This window comes from Babylonia areolata, chromosome 10 (assembly GCF_041734735.1).
Source record: "Babylonia areolata isolate BAREFJ2019XMU chromosome 10, ASM4173473v1, whole genome shotgun sequence".
Taxonomy (NCBI): Eukaryota; Metazoa; Mollusca; class Gastropoda; order Neogastropoda; family Buccinidae; genus Babylonia; species Babylonia areolata.
In genome coordinates this window covers 36,360,607-36,378,580 of record NC_134885.1, presented here as the reverse complement: position 1 = coordinate 36,378,580, position 17,974 = coordinate 36,360,607, and the positions used below count along the sequence as shown (strand labels likewise).

The 17,974-nt window shown below is 41.0% G+C and overlaps 1 protein-coding gene across 1 annotated transcript in view; it reads left to right on the top strand.

Moving 5' to 3' along the window:
* Nucleotides 1-17,974, top strand: part of LOC143286570 (uncharacterized) — a 37,437-nt gene that overhangs the window by 13,378 nt on the left and 6,085 nt on the right. The window contains exons 10-18 of the mRNA XM_076594184.1: nt 2,718-2,857; nt 3,494-3,625; nt 4,613-5,380; nt 7,068-7,166; nt 8,059-8,197; nt 8,711-8,863; nt 10,432-10,582; nt 14,319-14,512; nt 15,880-16,007. Coding sequence (XP_076450299.1) covers nt 2,718-2,857; nt 3,494-3,625; nt 4,613-5,380; nt 7,068-7,166; nt 8,059-8,197; nt 8,711-8,863; nt 10,432-10,582; nt 14,319-14,512; nt 15,880-16,007 — 1,904 coding nt within the window. The remainder of the gene's footprint in view (nt 1-2,717; nt 2,858-3,493; nt 3,626-4,612; nt 5,381-7,067; nt 7,167-8,058; nt 8,198-8,710; nt 8,864-10,431; nt 10,583-14,318; nt 14,513-15,879; nt 16,008-17,974) is intronic.

Genomic DNA, 17,974 nt, shown 5'->3' with positions numbered 1-17,974 from the left:
GCTAAGTGCATGCTGCACACGGGACCTCTGTTTATCGTCTCATCCGAATGACTAGCGTCCAGACCACCACTCAAGGTCTAATGGAGGGGGGGAAAATATCGGCGGCTAAGCCATGATTCGAACCAGCGTACTCAGATTCTCTCGTTTCCTAGGCAGACGCGTTACCTCAAGGCCATCACTCCACTATCTCACCCATGTTGCATTCATCAATCAATCAGTGATGAAGGAATGCATGCATGGATAACCCTTTAACCCCTTCACTGCCGCAGATGGGTATGCTTACTGAGATAAGACAGAACTTACCCACACGTCAGGGCATCGGTCAGGACTGCTTCCTTGTGAAAATGTGTTGCTGTTGTTCAGCAAAGGCAGTTATACACCATTGACGTAGAGTGACGGCCCAGAGGTAATGCGTCCGCCTAGGAAGCGAGAGAATCTGAGCGCGCTGGTTCGAATCACGGTTCAGCCAGCGATATTTTCTCCCCCTCCACTAGACCTTGAGTGGTGGTCTGGATGCTAGTCATTTGGATGAGACGATAAACTGAGGACCCATGTGCAGCATGCACTTAGCACACGTAAAAGAACCCACGGCAACAAAAGGGTTGTTCCTGGCAAAATTCTGAAGAAAAATCCACTTCAATAAGAAAATCAAATAAAATTGCACGCAGAAAAAAAAAGAAAAAAGAAAAGGATGGTGCTCTAGTATAGCGACGCGCTCTCCCTGGGGAGAGCAGCCCGAATTTCACACAGAGAAATCTGTTGTGACAAAAAGAAATACAAAATGCAAAATACAAAAATACAAGTGTACCAGAACTAGTGACGGCCTTTCAAACTGATGCCATACTGGTTTTCGTTTCACCAAGGTTCGCCAGTCAGAGGGTCAATAAAGGGAAAGGAGTGAAGAAAGGAAACGAAGGCTGACGAGCAGACGGGAAAAACAAAAACTTCTTCTGCGTTCACTCGTATGCACACGAGTGGGCTTTTACGTGTATGACCGTTTTTACTCTGCCATGTAGGCAGCCATACTCCGTTTTCGGGGTGTGCATGCTGGGTATGTTCTTGTTTCCATAACCCACCGAACGCTGACATGGATTGCAGGATCTTTAACGTGCGTATTTGATCTTCTGCTTGCATATACACACGAAGGGGGTTCAGGCACTAGCAGGTCTGCACATATGTTGACCTGGGAGATCATAAAAATCTCCACCCTTTACCCACCAGGCGCCGTCACTGTGATTCAAACCCGGGACCCTCAGATTGACAGTCCAACGCTTTAACCACTCGGCTATTGCGCCCGTCGAAAAACAAAAACAAAAAGCTTAAACTAAAAGCATGCGCTTCATCCAAACCTAACAATAATGTGATGTTATTGCTTAATTTTCCATGCTTCAGTGTCTCCATGCTGTAAAAGCTGCAGAATTGTCACACACTGATGAAGCATTATTGGACTGAGGGACAGTGCGGTATGAATAAACTATTATTACTGGTAGTAGTAGGAGGAGGAGCAGCAGCAGCAGTAGTGGTAACGATAATGATAATATTTCTTAAATGAAAATATAATACAAATGATGATGATGATTACTACTACTGCTACTGCTAGCTGATAATAATAATAATAATAATAATAATAATAGTGATGATGTAATGATGATAATAATAATAATAATGATGATGATGATGATGATGAAAATAATGATAATGATGATGATACTGCTACTACTAATGATAATGATAATAATAAAATAATAATAATGATAATCATTAGCAGCAGCAGCAATATTATCATAATGACTATTAATAACGATGTTGATGATAAGAATAAGAATTTGAAAAAAAAGAAAATAATAATAATGATAATAATAATGATTATGAAGAAGAAGAAGAAGAATACAATAGTAGAAGTAGTAGTAATAGTAATAATAACAAGAGAGGCAAGGCCTTCAAGACTCACTTGTGATAAATTAAGTCCCCTAGCATTAATTACAGAGTAATTTCCCTTTTTTACTATCTGCACCAAAACATTTGCAAAATAAATAAAAATTCCATGCTTAGCAAAAGAAGTTCCTGTTTGAACAAAAAATGATAATAATGACTCCTCTTGTTGTTGTGTCAGAATAAGAAGTCAAAGTGCCAAGTTTAGAGAATACAAAAAATATAAATATAACAGTAAATGCAGTTTGCATATAATTAGGCTTCTTTTTTTATTTTTTTGTGCCCATCCCAGAGGTGCAATATTGTTTTAAACAAGATGACTGGAAAGAACTGAATTTTTCCTATTTTTATGCCAAATTTGGTGTCAACTGACAAAGTATTTGCAGAGAAAATGTCAATGTTAAAGTTTACCACGGACACACAGACACACGGACACACACACACACACACACACACACACACACAGACAGACAACCGAACACCGGGTTAAAACATAGACTCACTTTGTTTACACAAGTGAGTCAATAATAATAATGATAATCATTAGCAGCAGCAGCATAATTATCATGATGATTATTAATAACGATGTTGATGATCAAAATGATAATTTGAAAAAAAGAAAATAATAATAATAATAATGATAATAATAATGATTATGAAGAAGAAGAAGAAGAAGAATACAATAACAGAAGTCGTAGTAATAGTGATAACAATAAAATAGTAGCAGCAGCAGCAACAGTACATGACCACAGACGACTGTGCATGCCGTGCCCTGTGTGCCACAGGAGAGCATAGCCACCCTGACCGCACAGCTGGAGGAGGACCGCCACCAGCTGCAGAGAGTGCAGAGGGCCGAATGTGAGCGCGTGGCCCAGCGGGACAACAAGGCCGCCACCACCATACAGCGCTGCTACAGGGGGCACAGGTAGTAAAGCCCTGCACTTCTTCTTCTTCTTCTTCTTCTTCTTCTTTGTTCATCGGCTGCAACTCCAGCATTCGCTCGTATGTACATGAGTGGGCTTTTACGTTTTTACCATGCCACGTAGGCAGCCATACTCCCATTTTCAGGGGTGTGCATGCTGGGTGTGTTCTTTCTTGTTTCCATAAAAACTCCACAAAACGCTGACATGGATTACAGGATCTCTAACTGATCTTCTGCTTGCGTATGCACACAAAGGGGATTCAGGCACAAGCAGGTCTGCACGTATGTTGACCTGGGAGATCGGAAAAATCTCCACCATCATCATCATTATCATCATCATTTGATAATAATAATTATGTTTATGGTAGTAATAGTAACAATAATAGTAATGATAACAATGATAATCATCATCATCATTATTATTGTTGTTATTATTATCATCATCATCATCATCATTATTATTATCATCAATACTTCTGCAGATACTACACTGACCACTAACTCCTACCACCACTACTACTACTGTTGCTGCTGCTGCTTCTGTTACTACCACAACTTCTGCTACCACAACAACAACAACAACAACAACTACTACTACTACTACTGCAGAACTGAGACACACATTGTTTGTTTTCTCAGGGTGCGGAAACTGCACCAGACTGACATGCAGGCCCTGGCGGAGAGGAAGGAGCGGAGGAAGGAAGAGAGGCAGCAGCAGCGCATCCAGGAAATCGAGCTACAGATTCAGCACAGGAAGCAGGAGGAAGAGAGGTCAGTAGGGGGTGTGGTTTGAGTCACCAACACACGAGCTTGTAAGCGCTGCACACATGCACACACACACACATGTGGCGGTGGTTTGAGTCACGAACACACAAGCTTGTAGGCGTTTCACACATGCACACACACATACATGTGGCTGTGGTTTGAGTCACGAACACACAAGCTTGTAAGCGCTGCACACATGCACACACACTCATGCATGCAGTCTTGCATGCGCAGACACACACACACGTGCACACATGCATGCAGGCACACACACATACACATGCACACAGGCACACACATACACAAACACACACACACACACACACATGGAGATGCATACCCACACAAGCACACACACACATGCATGCATGCAGGCACACGCACACACCAGCACACACACATGCATGCACACATGCACTCCTATGCTTACACACATGTATGCATTCACACATTTACGCACATGTGCACGCATGCATGCACGCACACGCACGCACACACACACACACACACACACACACACACACACACAAATACAAACACACACACATTTTCAAGAAATACAGCACAGAAAAGAAGAGGAAGAGTGGAGAGTGATGTGTTTGAGTCACAGACACTGGCAGTATATGAAATGAATGTAAAACGTTTCTTTTCTTTGAACATATTTGGCTCTTTCTATTAAAAGAAAATATATATATATATATATATATATATATATATATATATATATATATATATATATATATATATATATATTCTATTATATTTCATTTTATTACTTTCTCTTTTATTCTGTTTCTTTTACCTGTATCTTTATTATAATTTTGTTGTTTTTGAATAATCAAGGTTTATGAACTCATGAACTAAATGACGTCTTTTCGATTGACTGATTTTTTGTTGTTGTTTTTTTTGTTTTTTTGAGTGCTACACACAAATATTTGTTAGCAAATTCATTGCTTGTTTTGTTTGTTTTTTGTCTTGTTTTTCGTAAACCAGAAAAGCAGAAGAAGCCAGAAGAGAAAAGGAAGAAGAGGAACGGAAGAAAGAAGAAGAAAAACGAAGGCAGGAAGAGGAAGAACGCCAAAGGAAGGAGGAAGAGGAACGGAAAAGGAAGGAGGAGGAGGAGGAGCGGAAGAGGAAAGCAGAAGAAGAGAAGAAAAGAAAAGAGGAAGAAGAGAGGCGCTTGAAAGAAGAGCAGGAGAGAAAGAAGAAGGAAGAAGAAGAAAGGAAGAAACGAGAGGAGGAGGAAAGAAAGAGGAGGGAGGAAGAGGAGAGAAAACGAAAGGAGGAGGAAGAAGAAAAGAAACGAAAAGAAGAAGAAGAGAGACGAAGAAAAGAAGAAGAAGAAGAAGAAGAGCGCAAACGAAAAGAAGAAGAAGAATTACGAAAACAGAGGGAAGAAGAAGAAGAGAGAAAGAAGAAACAAGAGGAGGCACAAAAGCGTCTGGAAGCAGAAGAAGAGAAGAAACGGAAAGAGGAGGAAGAACAAAAACTGCACACAGATGCTGAACACAACAAACCTCCCGCTGAAAACCACAGCGAACGCGGGAGTGAAGCAAAAGAAAACGAAAACGCCAGCAAAGATCGTGAAGACCACCACGCCGACCAAAGAAAAGAAGGAAACGGAAATAAAGAGAACTCTGTCTCTCAGAAGAATGGCCAGAAATTATCCACAGCCAAAGAAGAGCTTCCCGGAACTGGGTCGACCGATGTGATGAACAAAGGGGGACAACCGGACGATTCTGAAAACGGACACTCTGTCAGGTAAGGCTGCTGTCCCCTTTGAACCTTTGACCTCAGTGAATTTTGATCAGCATTTACCCAATTTTATTTTTTTATTATTTTTTTTTTACTTTTGAATAGCGTAATTGGTTTTACCAAACAGAAAGAAATACATTCCCTGGAGAAAGAATTCCATGTAAAGGTTGGTGACTGATGTCCTGACCTGTAAGCTGAGAATTACGCCGGATAAGCAACAGCCATTCAGTGACGCAGCATACTCATCAGCAGGTATCAAGGGGTTAAAAGTTTTCTTGAACTGAGTATAGCAGCGAGATCAGTTCGATTTGTTTGTTGTGTGTCAGTCAGTCAGATTCATGGTCGTCTGCGTTTAGCTTTTAAATCTATATGTGCTGCTTGTTGAAATTTGTTTTTTTATCATACATGCGCCATGCATACACACTCACACACATGCACCTGCACATGCACATGCACACACACACACACACACACACACACACACACACACACACACACACACATACATACGCACTCTCTGTCTCTCTCTCATTGTCTCTCTCGCTCTGTCTGTCTGTCTGTCTGTCTGTCTCTCTCTCTCTCTCTCTCTCTCTCTCTCTCTCTCTCTCTCTCATTCACTCTGTCCCTGTCTCTCTCAAAGAAATAGTTGAATAAACATACATATGATTATGATTGGAGTATTAAAAAAAAAGTGAAACAAACAAACCAAAAAAATAAAATGAAAAAAATAAAAGAACTAATAACTTACTGTTTGAAGAAAACCTTTTTTTTTTTTTCTTTTTTAACTGATGCTTGAAAATGACTTAGTGTAGATTCAGACAAAACGAGCACACAGAAAAGAGCGCAGTAACTGCAACAACAGACCAGACCAAACACCACATACAGATGTGGTCCCACCTTTATGACTGAGACTGCCATCCATCCATCCAGTTTCAGTTTCAGTTTCAGCAGCTCAAGGAGGCGTCACTGCGTTCGGACAAATCCATATACGCTACACCACATCTGCCAAGCAGATGCCTGACCAGCAGCGTAACCCAACGCGCTTAGTCAGGCCTTGAGGGGAAAAAAAAAAAAAAAAAAATCATCCACTCCTGCGCTGGTTTGCACAGTCACAGGTGACATTGCTGTATCTGAGCAGCCAACAGAAACATCTGAAGCAACAGATAGGATGCATCATTGTTGTAGTGTTTGGTGCAGTGTATTACTCTTTGTTCACAAACAGATTTCTCTGTGTGAAATTCGGGCCACTCTCTTCACACCCCCACGCCCCCACCCTCCCACACACACCACCCCCACCCCCACCCCTCAAGGACAGCATGTCGCTACAATGCAGTGTGATGTGACTTCCCCTCCCCCACCCCCCCTTACCACGTCCTCCCCCCCATGCCCCCCCCCACCCCCCACCCTTTTTTTTCCCCCCTGCCTGCAAGTATATATTTGTTTTCCTATCAAAGTGGATTTTTCTACAGAATTTTGCCAGGGACAAAAAACAACAACATTTGTTGCCATGTGTTATTTGACATGCATGAATTCATGGTCAACCTTGACTGAAGGAGGCCTCGCATTTTTTGTTGTCATTTTATTTTCTGTTTCTACTTATTCATTTATTTAATTATTTGTTGTTGTTTTTTGTTGTTGTTTTTATTCATTCACTCAATTATATGTTTGTTTATCTACTTATTTTTCTTTTCAGCCCACTGGTGATTGACTTGGAGCCCGTCAACGCCAACGTCTTACCAAACCGCTTGGAAGAACGTCGTCTAGGGTGGATGAAGAGTTGTCTGCCCTGGAGGTAACTGAAGCCACTGGTTTTTGCCTGCGTCTTGTCCCCTCATTCTTTCTTTTCTGTTCTCATTTCTCTCCTTTTGTTATTTTCCTTCTTCTTTTTTTTCTTTTTTTTCTTTTTTTTAATCTCAAGTTAAATGTTTGCGTTAAAAGGTGTCTGTGTGCCTGTGGATTTTTTTGTATGTAATATTCTGTGTATACAAGTGTGTGTGTGTGTGTGTGTGTGTGTGTGTGTGTGTAAGTAGTATGTGTGTGTATGTCATGTGTGTGGTGTGTGTAAGTAGTAAGTGTGTGTGTACGTCATGTGTGTGGTGTGTGTAAGTAGTATGTGTGTGTGAATGTCATGTGTTTGGTGTGTGTGTGTGTCGTAAAAGTTTGATGGTAATGCATGGAAAGCACAGCACAGAAGATAATTATGACAGCCACCCAAAAAAAACAAAATAAAACAAAACAAAAATCACACAGCATGGATTTTTGTTGTTGTGGTGGTGGTTTTTGTGCAGTGAACTTTGCATAGCACGACACAACACAGCATCAGTTTTATATACAGGCTGGTATAGCATGTATGGACCAGTCTTCACACTTTGACGCCTCATTGAAACTGAAAACTGAAACGCAGTGTTCCTGAAGGGCTATATCATTGTCCAGATTTGACATATTTGTAATAAGTTTTCACCCAAAGCTTTATCCATAAGCCACTTTTATTTATCTTTTTATTTATGTATTTATTCATCTACTATCCATTCAGTTATTTGTTATTTTTTTGTTTGTTTGTATGTTTAATTGCATATGTGTTGGTTTCAGAAGAATCTGGGGAGTTTTTTTTTTGTGGTGGGGGTTGGGGGGGGGGATTTGTTCATTTATCTTTTTATCTTCTCTCTATTTTCATCTTCAAACAGTAAAATCAGCAATGAGCCATGGAAACGGAAGTCAGGGACAGGAGAGAAAGTGCCCCGTCGTCCAGCCTCTGCCAAAAAGTTACCTCCCCTCCCTGACAACCTTATCCTGGAGGCTGCAAAAGTTGCCTCCCTTAAACAGGTGCCGTGTTTGTGGGCTTCGTGGAAGAGTTTGATTTTGATTTTGATTTTTTTTTCTTCTTTCTTCTTCTTCTTCATCTTCTTCTTCTTATGATGATGACAGTTTGTACAACACACACACACACACACACACACACACACACACACACACACATATATATATAGAGAGAGAGACAGAGAATTTATGTATGTGTATATATATATATATATATATATATATATATATATATATATATATATATATATATATTATAATTGATTAATTAATTTTATATATATATATTGATTTTATGTATAACATTATGCAAAACTGTCAAAATTCATTCATTTGTTTATGCATTTATTTACGTTGGAGCTTGATTTATATTGTTTTGACATTCATCGTTGAACTGTACGTTCCTTTATGTTTGGAGCTTGATTTGATATTCATGATTTCACATTCACGTTTCACCTCCATGGGTGACCCTGACATCCCTGATGACCCTGACCCTGATGACCCTAACCCTTGACCCAGGTGACGACAGTGGAGCTGAAGGATCTCCCAGGTCACGCCCTCTCCCCGCTGGGTGCCTGCGGTCACCTGAAGCACCTAACAGTGACCCGGTGTGGTCTGATAGCTGTGGATGGTCTGTCGCACTGCAAGCACCTGCAGTGTCTGGATGTCCAGGTAAAAAAAAAGTAAAACACGCACGCACACACACACACGTGCACACACACACACACACACACCACAAAAACACATGCGCACATATGCGCGCACACACACACACACACACACATGCATATGCCCACACACGCGCGCGCACGCAAAGTGGATTTCTCTACATAATTTTGTTGGCGTGGGTTCTTTTACATGCACTAAGTACATCCTATACACTGTGCCTTGGTTTATTGTCTCATCTGAATGACTAGCTTTCAGATCACCGCTCAAGGTCTAGGGGAGGGGAATAGAAAACTAGCAAGTGTGGGATTTGATCCTCTCAGATTCTCGGCCTTCCTGGGTGAAAGCATTTCCACTCAAGAAGGCGTCACTGCATTCAGTCAGATCCATCTGCACTTCACGACATCTGTTTGACAAATGCCTGATCAGCAACAGAAGCCACCAAGGAGGAATCACTGCATTCACTCAAATCCATCAACGCTACACCACATCTTCTAATTTGTCACAGAACAACCCTCGGTTTAAATAATCTTTAATTATTCAACAATACACATGATTACAATGCAATGAATGACAAAAGAGCATCAACAAGCTTAAAGCTTATACTGTGCTCACAACGTTGCACTTCAATTTTATCGTGACGGCTAATGAACCATATTATCAGTTGTATCAAATAGCATTCATAAACAGTAAGTAATGAAATAATGAAATAATGAAATAAAACAAATAAACAAACAGTACATAAATATAGTAAAATAATGCTAATATCAATATTAACATGAGATTAAATTTATTATCACCAGAGTAATTGGCCTGATAGAAGAAAAACAGGAAGAAAAAAAAAAAGAAAAAAAAGAAATAGAAGAAAATTTAGAAGAATGGTGGGTAAGGTGGTGGGGGAGGGTGAACAGAGGGGAGAGGAGAAATTCTGACAGATCATTGACAGAACAACCCTTTACTTGCCATGGGTTCTGTTTCACTGCTCCAAGCGCTTGCTGCACAAGGGACCTCGGAAGTATCGTCTCATCTGAATGACTGGCTGCTCAGTTTGATTTTCCAGTCTTCTTCTTCTTCTTCTTCTTCTGCGTTCGAGGGCTGCAACTCCGACATTCACTCGTATGCACGCAAGTGGGCTTTTACATGTATGACCGTTTTCACCCCGCCATGTAGGCAGCCATACTCCGTTTTCAGGGGTGTGCATGCTGGGTATGTTCTTGTTTCCATAACCCACCGAACGCTGACATGGATTACAGGATCTTTAACGTGCGTATTTGATCTTCTGCTTGCATATACACACGAAGGGGGTTCAGGCACTAGCAGGTCTGCACATATGTTGACCTGGGAGATCGCAAAAATCTCCACCCTTCACCCACCAGGCGCCGTCACCGTGATTCGAACCCGGGACCCTCAGATTTACAGTCCAACGCTTTAACCACTTGGCTATTGCACCCGTCTGATTTTCCAGTCAAATTGATAGAAAGTACTAGACCGGGATTCCAACTCAGACCCATACGGACACAATGTTGGCACAAATGCATCTTAACCATTCTGCCACCTCCCTCCTCTTTGTTCAGGACAACCTGATAGAGTACGTGGACCTGAAGGAGCTGGGCAGCCTGTACACCCTGAACCTGTCCCACAACAAGCTGTCCTCCGTCCATGGCTTGGAGGGCTGCGGCAACCTGAGGTGGCTGGATGTCTCCCATAACCGACTGACCAAGCTGGGTATGTCTGTTCATTAACTCATTCTGTTCCAGGTACAGGTTAACTCAGTACTGCCTATTAGCTTCCCCTGACTTTCCCCCACAGACGACACATTTGTATGGGTAAGAAATAAAATCGCCAAATACTGAGTGTTAGAATTTATGAACTGAAAACTTCCAAACTAATCTGTAACATGATGAGTTAGTTCGGGACAAAATATAGAACTTCCTCCCTTCTTACGCTGTGAGATGATGAAAGTATCCATATTTTTTGTTCAAAATTTGTACACACTAATGACTTGTAAACAAATTCAGGAAAGCATAAAGAGTTTGAAACAGATTAAATTCAGAATGTTATATAGCTACGATAGGACCCCTTTGTCTAATTGTGTTCTGCCTTGTGATTGAGACGAAACTGGTTCAGATGCCATTGTTGGCATGCACTGTTCACGTGAACCAGTCACCGTGAAAATAATTCCTCCTGTTCGTAAGCACAGCAACACACACTGCGTTTATTGGTGACAGTGAAGAGTGGAAAGGTCAGTTAAGATAATAATAATAATAATAAACTTATATAGCACACTATCCAGAAAGCACACTATCCAGAAATCTGCTCTAGGTGCTTTACAAAAACGCTTTTGTTAACATAAAACATTATATCTATGCTATGTTACATACACACACCAAAATGTGACTACACACACACACACACATACACACACACACACTGCATACATACATCGTTTTTCGGGTGTGCTTCAGGGTAATTGACGTTTCTAAGAACAATTACATGAACAGATTTATAGGCGTATTTGATTAGCTTGATATAAATGAAGAGGGTTTAGGCACGCAGGCTGACTGTACTGGAGATCGTAAATCTCACGCTGTTAACAGATCTCTGACAACCGACCATCAGATTAAAGCCAACGCTTTACCTTGGCAGCGCCCGTCATTGATGAGACTAATCAATGAGCCGATGAGGGGTCCAGAGCTGGAATGAGGTGGTTGAACCTATCATCACATCATCCATCTTTTCACTGGATTAATCACATGTATGTAGTCATCTTTTCTCTTAAACAAACTATAATTATTGGTGTTGAATGTTTAGTTCCGTATAGAATTTTTTTTGCAGATATCCATTTCCAGAATTATGATGTTTTTGTGCAAATTACCTGCTAATGTTGTAATGAACAAGTTGAAAATGTGACAAAAAACAAAACACTGATTTCAAAACAACAGCATGTCACTAAAAATATATAAAATGGGAAAACAGCATGTGTTTTGTATTCTTTATTCATTTACCTTTCAGAAAATGTATACTTTTATGGGTCTTTCTCCAATAACAAAGAGCACAGAATTTTTTGAAAATTTATACCCGTTTTTGTGAAAAAACCCTGGCAAATAGATTTCACTTAAATCTTATTTTCCTGGCAGCGAAAGGGTTAACATACATGTGTAAGTAACAGCTACCCTAACACATACACACACATAGGGAGGCATAAACTTACATAAACACACGCACACACAATACACATTCATATACATTCATGTACATACATATGTATACACACATAGTCAAGCACAGCTAACGCAAAGGAAGTGGACCTGCCACAATTGAACTTATTGCTGAGGGAAAAGGTGAGTTTTGAGCCGAGATTTAAAAGATGCGAGATATTCTTAGCTCATAATGTCATTAGGCAAATTAGGTGCCACTCCAGAAATTGAAAACTATCTAAGGCCCCAATCAGGGTTCATCACCTGAAACAGGTGTAGACAGTAGGACCTGATCAGGGCCCTTCGTCCGGAGTGAGTTAACTCGTACTGTGATTACTTCTCCTGTGTGGACTTGGTTTTTAGTATTCTCGTACCAATAATCTGTTCTATTTTTTTTTCTCGTTTATTCTTGCATAGAGCAGTTGGTGATCTTCTTCTTCTTCTTTGTTCGTGGGCTTCAACTCCCACGTTCACTCGTATATACGTTTTTACCCCGCCATGTAGGTAGCCATACTCCGCTTTCGGGGGTGTGCATGCTGGGTATGTTCTTGTTTCCATAACCCACCGAACACTGACATGGATTACAGGATCTTTAACGTGCGTATTTGATCTTATGCTTGCATATACACATGAAGAGGGTTCAGGCACTGGCAGGTCTGCACATATGTTGACCTGGGAGATCGTAAAAATCTCCACCCTTTACCCACCAGGCGCCGTCACCGTGATTCAAACCCGGGACCCTCAGATTAAAAGTCCAACGCTTTAACCATTCGGCTATGGCGCCCGTCAATTTGGTGATCTAAACTGAGCCATTTATGGAGTCCAGAAGCATGAAAATGAAGCTTTGTTTAACCTATCAAATCGACAATCATCCATCGATTTTCACTGTTAACTCACTCAGTACAGTCAGTCCTCTCTTCTCCTCTACACAGACCTTTCAGATGTCCAGTGGGTGTCTGAATGACCCAACCTTTAGCTTCCGTCATCAGAATTGTGGTATTCTTTGTCAACATTCACCTCTTCAGTGTAAGAGCCTTCCGCTTGTAATATTTTGATGGTGGTAATTGGGGTGAAACGCTGTTAACGTCGTCTCTTTCGCCGTTCGTATGGAGAGAGTTAAAGTGAACGACCCTACTTTTTTACTGCAGCGGTCTCATGTAGTGCTGGTCCTGAGGAGTTGGAGCAGGCACGTAGCTGTGGAGTAAAAGGAGTTAATTATAATAATCATGATTATAAAGATAGTGATTGAATTATGGATATTTATTTAGCACTCGATTCATTGACCAAACTTGGGTTTGTTCACAGCACTTCTACCAGTAAGAATGGATACTTAACCCATCCAACCCTGGGGAGTTTACAGCCATAGTAGTCTTCCATGCCACATGGATGTGGAAAAGATACAGAAAATATACTGTTTTTTTTTTTCTCCAAATCACGGTGTGGATACATCCGGGAATAATGTAGGAGTTAGTTCCCTTTTTTATGATTTATGATCATTATGCAAGAATGTGAAAAACCGTTTTAATGAGTCGAAATTTGACGCCAGGGCAACGCTCAGTGTGCTGGGCTCAATGAGTTGATGATGAAGATAATAGTGGATGCTTATATAGCACTCTATCCATTGACTAAACTGGGTATGTTCAAAACACCACTGCTGATAAAAATGGATACTTAGATGGCACTCTCCAGAAAAGTGCTCTGAGTGCTTCATGTAAATCTCTGGTATAAACTACATTCTAAACTATATTTGGCTGCCTTGATGGTCGTAAAGGCTATGAGACCTTTTAACCTTGTATCGTATCGTATTGTATTGTATTACTTTTTTCTGTCACAACGGATTTCTCTGTGTGAAATTCAGGCTGCTCTCCCCATGGAGAGTGCATCGCTACACTGAGAACGCCACCTTTTTTTTTTATATATTTTTTCCTGTGTACAGTTTTTTGTTTTCCTATCGAAGTGGATTTTACTACAGAATTTTGCCAAGGACAACCCTTTTGTTGCCGTATGTTCTTTTATGTGTGCTAAGTGCATGCCGCACACGGGGCCTTGGTTTATCATCTCATCCGAATGATTAGCATCCAGACCACACCACTCAAGGTCTAGTGGAGGGGGAAAAAATATTGACGACTGAGCCATGATTTGAACCAACGCGTTCAGATTCACTCGCTTCCTAGGCGGACCTGTAGGCCATCACTCCTTGTGTCTTGCATGATAACTGTGTGCATGACATTGCTTTCTTCTTTTCTTCTTCTTCCCCCCTGTAGCCGGCCTGGCCCCATTGCGACGGCTGCACACCCTGCGGGCCTCCCACAACCAGCTGGTGAGCTCCAAGGGCCTGGAGGTCTGCCCCACTGTTCAGCACCTGGACCTCTCCGCCAACTACCTGACAGGTGTGGATGGGGTGGAGAAACTGGGGCTGCTGCTGTCCCTCAATGCCTCCTCCAACAACCTGACACAGGTGAGATCATGATGATGACGACGACGATGATGATGATGATGATGATAAAATCCACTTTGACAGGAAAAGAAAACATGCTTACAGGCAAGGAAAGAAAAAAAAAAGTGATTCACTGTTCCTGAGGAGAGTAGCCTGAATTTCACACAGAAAAATCTGTTGTGACAAAGAGTGATACAATACAGTACAATACAATATTGCTTTGTGTGATCACCGTAAGCTGAGCTGTGAGCAACAAAGATAATTAGTTCAACAGCAGCGTGTTGGAGTCATGGCTGTCATGGCGGAGCAACGTACCGCTGTTGAACTAATTCTAAATGCTGTAGTTAAGAAATTGATGGGCTCGTTTGATTTTTTGCTTTGAAGGTAGAGAATGGAACCCATTTATTTGTATTTTCTTATTGGGCAGCAACTTCTTCCCCATTGACCCGTTTTGATCTTTAAGTGGGACTATTATGTGTTTGACTATTTTTATCACACCATTTAGACAGGTCATACGTTAGTTGGTTTTTTTTTGTTTTTGTTTTTTCTGGCAGCGTTGATGCTGGATCTCTCTCTCTCTCTCCCTCTCTCTCTCCCTTTCTCTGTCTGTCTTTCTCTCTCATGTGCTTGAAGGGGATGAAGGCAATTATTTGCAGCTCTGAGTATGAGCATGTCTCAACCTGGGAGAACATTCAAACTTATTCTCCATCCTTAAGCCACAAGGAGCCGCTGCCAGGATTTGAATCCAGGACCTCTCAGAACGAAAGTCCCAATGTAAATAAAATGCTTTCATCCCCTGCATGAGGATAAAGCTCCTGTTTTGTCCTTGTGAGTATGAAAACAGCAGCAGTTTGTTTTGCAAGAAGAAAAGGGGAGAAGAAAAAAAAGATGATGTTTCTTAACTCTCTCCATACGAACGGCGAAAGAGACGACGTTAACAGCATTTCTCCCCAATTACCATCATGAAAATATTGCAAGCGGAAGGCTCTTATACTGAAGAGGTGAATGTTGACCAAGAATACCACAATTCTGATGACGGAAGCTAAAGGTTGGGTCATTCAGACACCCACTGGACATCCGAGGGGTCTGTGTAGAGGAGAAGAGAGGACTGGCCGTACTGAGTGAGTTAATTAAAGACTGTGTGCCTGAAGATTTTTTTTTTTTTTTTTTTAACAAATTTTTCATGCCTGTATGTTTGTTCTTACCATTGGCTTATGTGATTCTTGATGTGTATTTGTGTGATTCTTGATGCGCATTTGAGTTCAAGCAGACAGGAAAGTTTCCCCAGTTAGGGATTGATATAGTGATATTGTATTGCTTTATGATGCTTGCGCATAATCTGAATGCTGCCTCCACATCATTTTCTGACTGTCGTTTGTTCTTTGCAGATGCCGTCCCTGCAGAACAATGTTCTCTTGCAAGAGCTGATTCTGAGAGAGAACAGCATTGGTCCAGACCTTGACCTTTCTGCTGCCTGGCTGCCACTGCTGTTCAACCTTGACCTTAGTCAGAACATGTAAGGACGATTTTTGTTTACTTTTTTGTTAGGATTTTTTATTTTTTTTTAATCATTGATCACCCTGAGTGACTGTTTCTTCCTTCGTCTCTCTCTTTGTTACCTCCCTTTTTGTTAATCAGCCTTTAAAACCTTTCTCTTTCTAGAGCTTAAAAGTAACTGCGCACATTGCTTGTTTGATTATCTGATGGAAGTGTTTGTCTCCAAGTCAGAAACAGTTTATTTGGTTTTGGGTTCTTGTTCTTTGTTGTTGTTTACTAAGCGCGTTGGGTTATGCTGCTGGTCAGGCATCTGCTTGGCAGATGTGGTGTAGCGTATATGGATTTGTCCGAACGCAGTGACGCCTCCTTGAGCTACTGAAACTGAAACTGAAACTGTTGTTGTTTTGCTCGGATTGTATCTGCTCGTTCTGTTCATATCTTAGTCTCTCGTTAGGTGAATAATGAATTATGTTTCATTTACATCCATGTCTTCCTAGCAACATTTTTATTGTGTGTGTGTAAGTGTATGTGAATATGTCTGTGTGATCCTGGTGATGGTCTATCTTTTTTTTCTTTTTTTTTTTTTTTGGTTAGAGCGCTTGGTTTGATGGGGGCGAGAGGGGGTGGGTTTTTTTTCGTTTTTTTTTTTTTCCAAGTTTGTTTTTTTCTTTTTGTGATAGCCTTTAAAATGCATTTATATATAAGTATTATTCACTTCTCTCTTTTTTTTTCTCTCTTTCTTTTTCCCAAGGCTGAGTGGAAAAAAAGCATGTTAAGAGTTAATATCATTTCCTTGGTTAAGTAGAGTTTTGTTACATTTCATTTCATTTCGGTTTGTTTGTCTCTGCACAGGCGCAATAGCCGAGTGGTTAAAGTGTTGGACTGTCAATCGAGGGTCCCCGGTTCGAATCACGGTGACGGCGCCTTGTGGGTGAAGGGTGGAGATTTTTTCCGATCTCCCAGGTCAACATATGTGCAGACCTGCTAGTGCCTGAACCCCCTTCATGTGTATATATGCAAGCAGAAGATCAAATACGCACGTTAAAGATCCTGTAATCCATGTCAGCGTTCGGTGGGTTATGGAAACAAGAACATACCCAACATGCACACCCCCGAAAACGGAGTATGGCTGCCTACATGGCGGGGTAAAAACGGTCATACACGTAAAAGCACACTCGTGTGCATACGAGTGAACGTGGGAGTTGCAGCCCACGAACGCAGAAGAAGAAGAAGTCTCTGCACAGACGATAATGTTGATGATGGCAGGTGGATTGGAGGCATGATGCATAGTGGGCACAACAAGAAAGTGAGGTTTCAGTTTTGTTTTCAAGGAGATATGAAAGCATGAACACTGATCCATGTACGCTACACCATTACTTAAAAAAAAGAAGAAAAAGAAAATATATATATATAGTATATATATATATATATTCAACTTTAAAAAAGAATGCCAGACATTTGCTTAGAATCAGTGGGCTTGTCAGGCCTTTAGAGTGTATCAAATTCTAGTAAAAAGATAATATGAAATAAAGGAAAAGTATTACTGAGCATCTAGTCATAAGGATGAAACGATAAACTGAGGTGTAGTACGCACTTGGTGCACTGTTAAAGAACTCATAGAAGAACAAGTATTGTCCTTGGGCAAAATTCTGCAGGAGAAATCCACTCTAATAGGTTCACAGTATCAGTATCAGTATCAGTAGCTTAAGGAGGCGTCACTGCGTTCGGTCAAATCCATATACGCAACACCACATCTGCTAAGCAGATTCCTGACAGGTTCACAAACATATATGAATGAGCTGAAGGCCGGACTAAGAGTGTTAGGTTATGCTGCAGGTCAGGCATCTGCCTAGCAGAAGTGGTGTAGCGTATTTGGATTTGTCTGAACACAGTGACACCTCCTTAACTCTTTCCATACGAACGGCGAAAGAGACGACGTTAACAGCGTTTCACCCCACTTACCATCATCAAAATATTGCAAGCGGA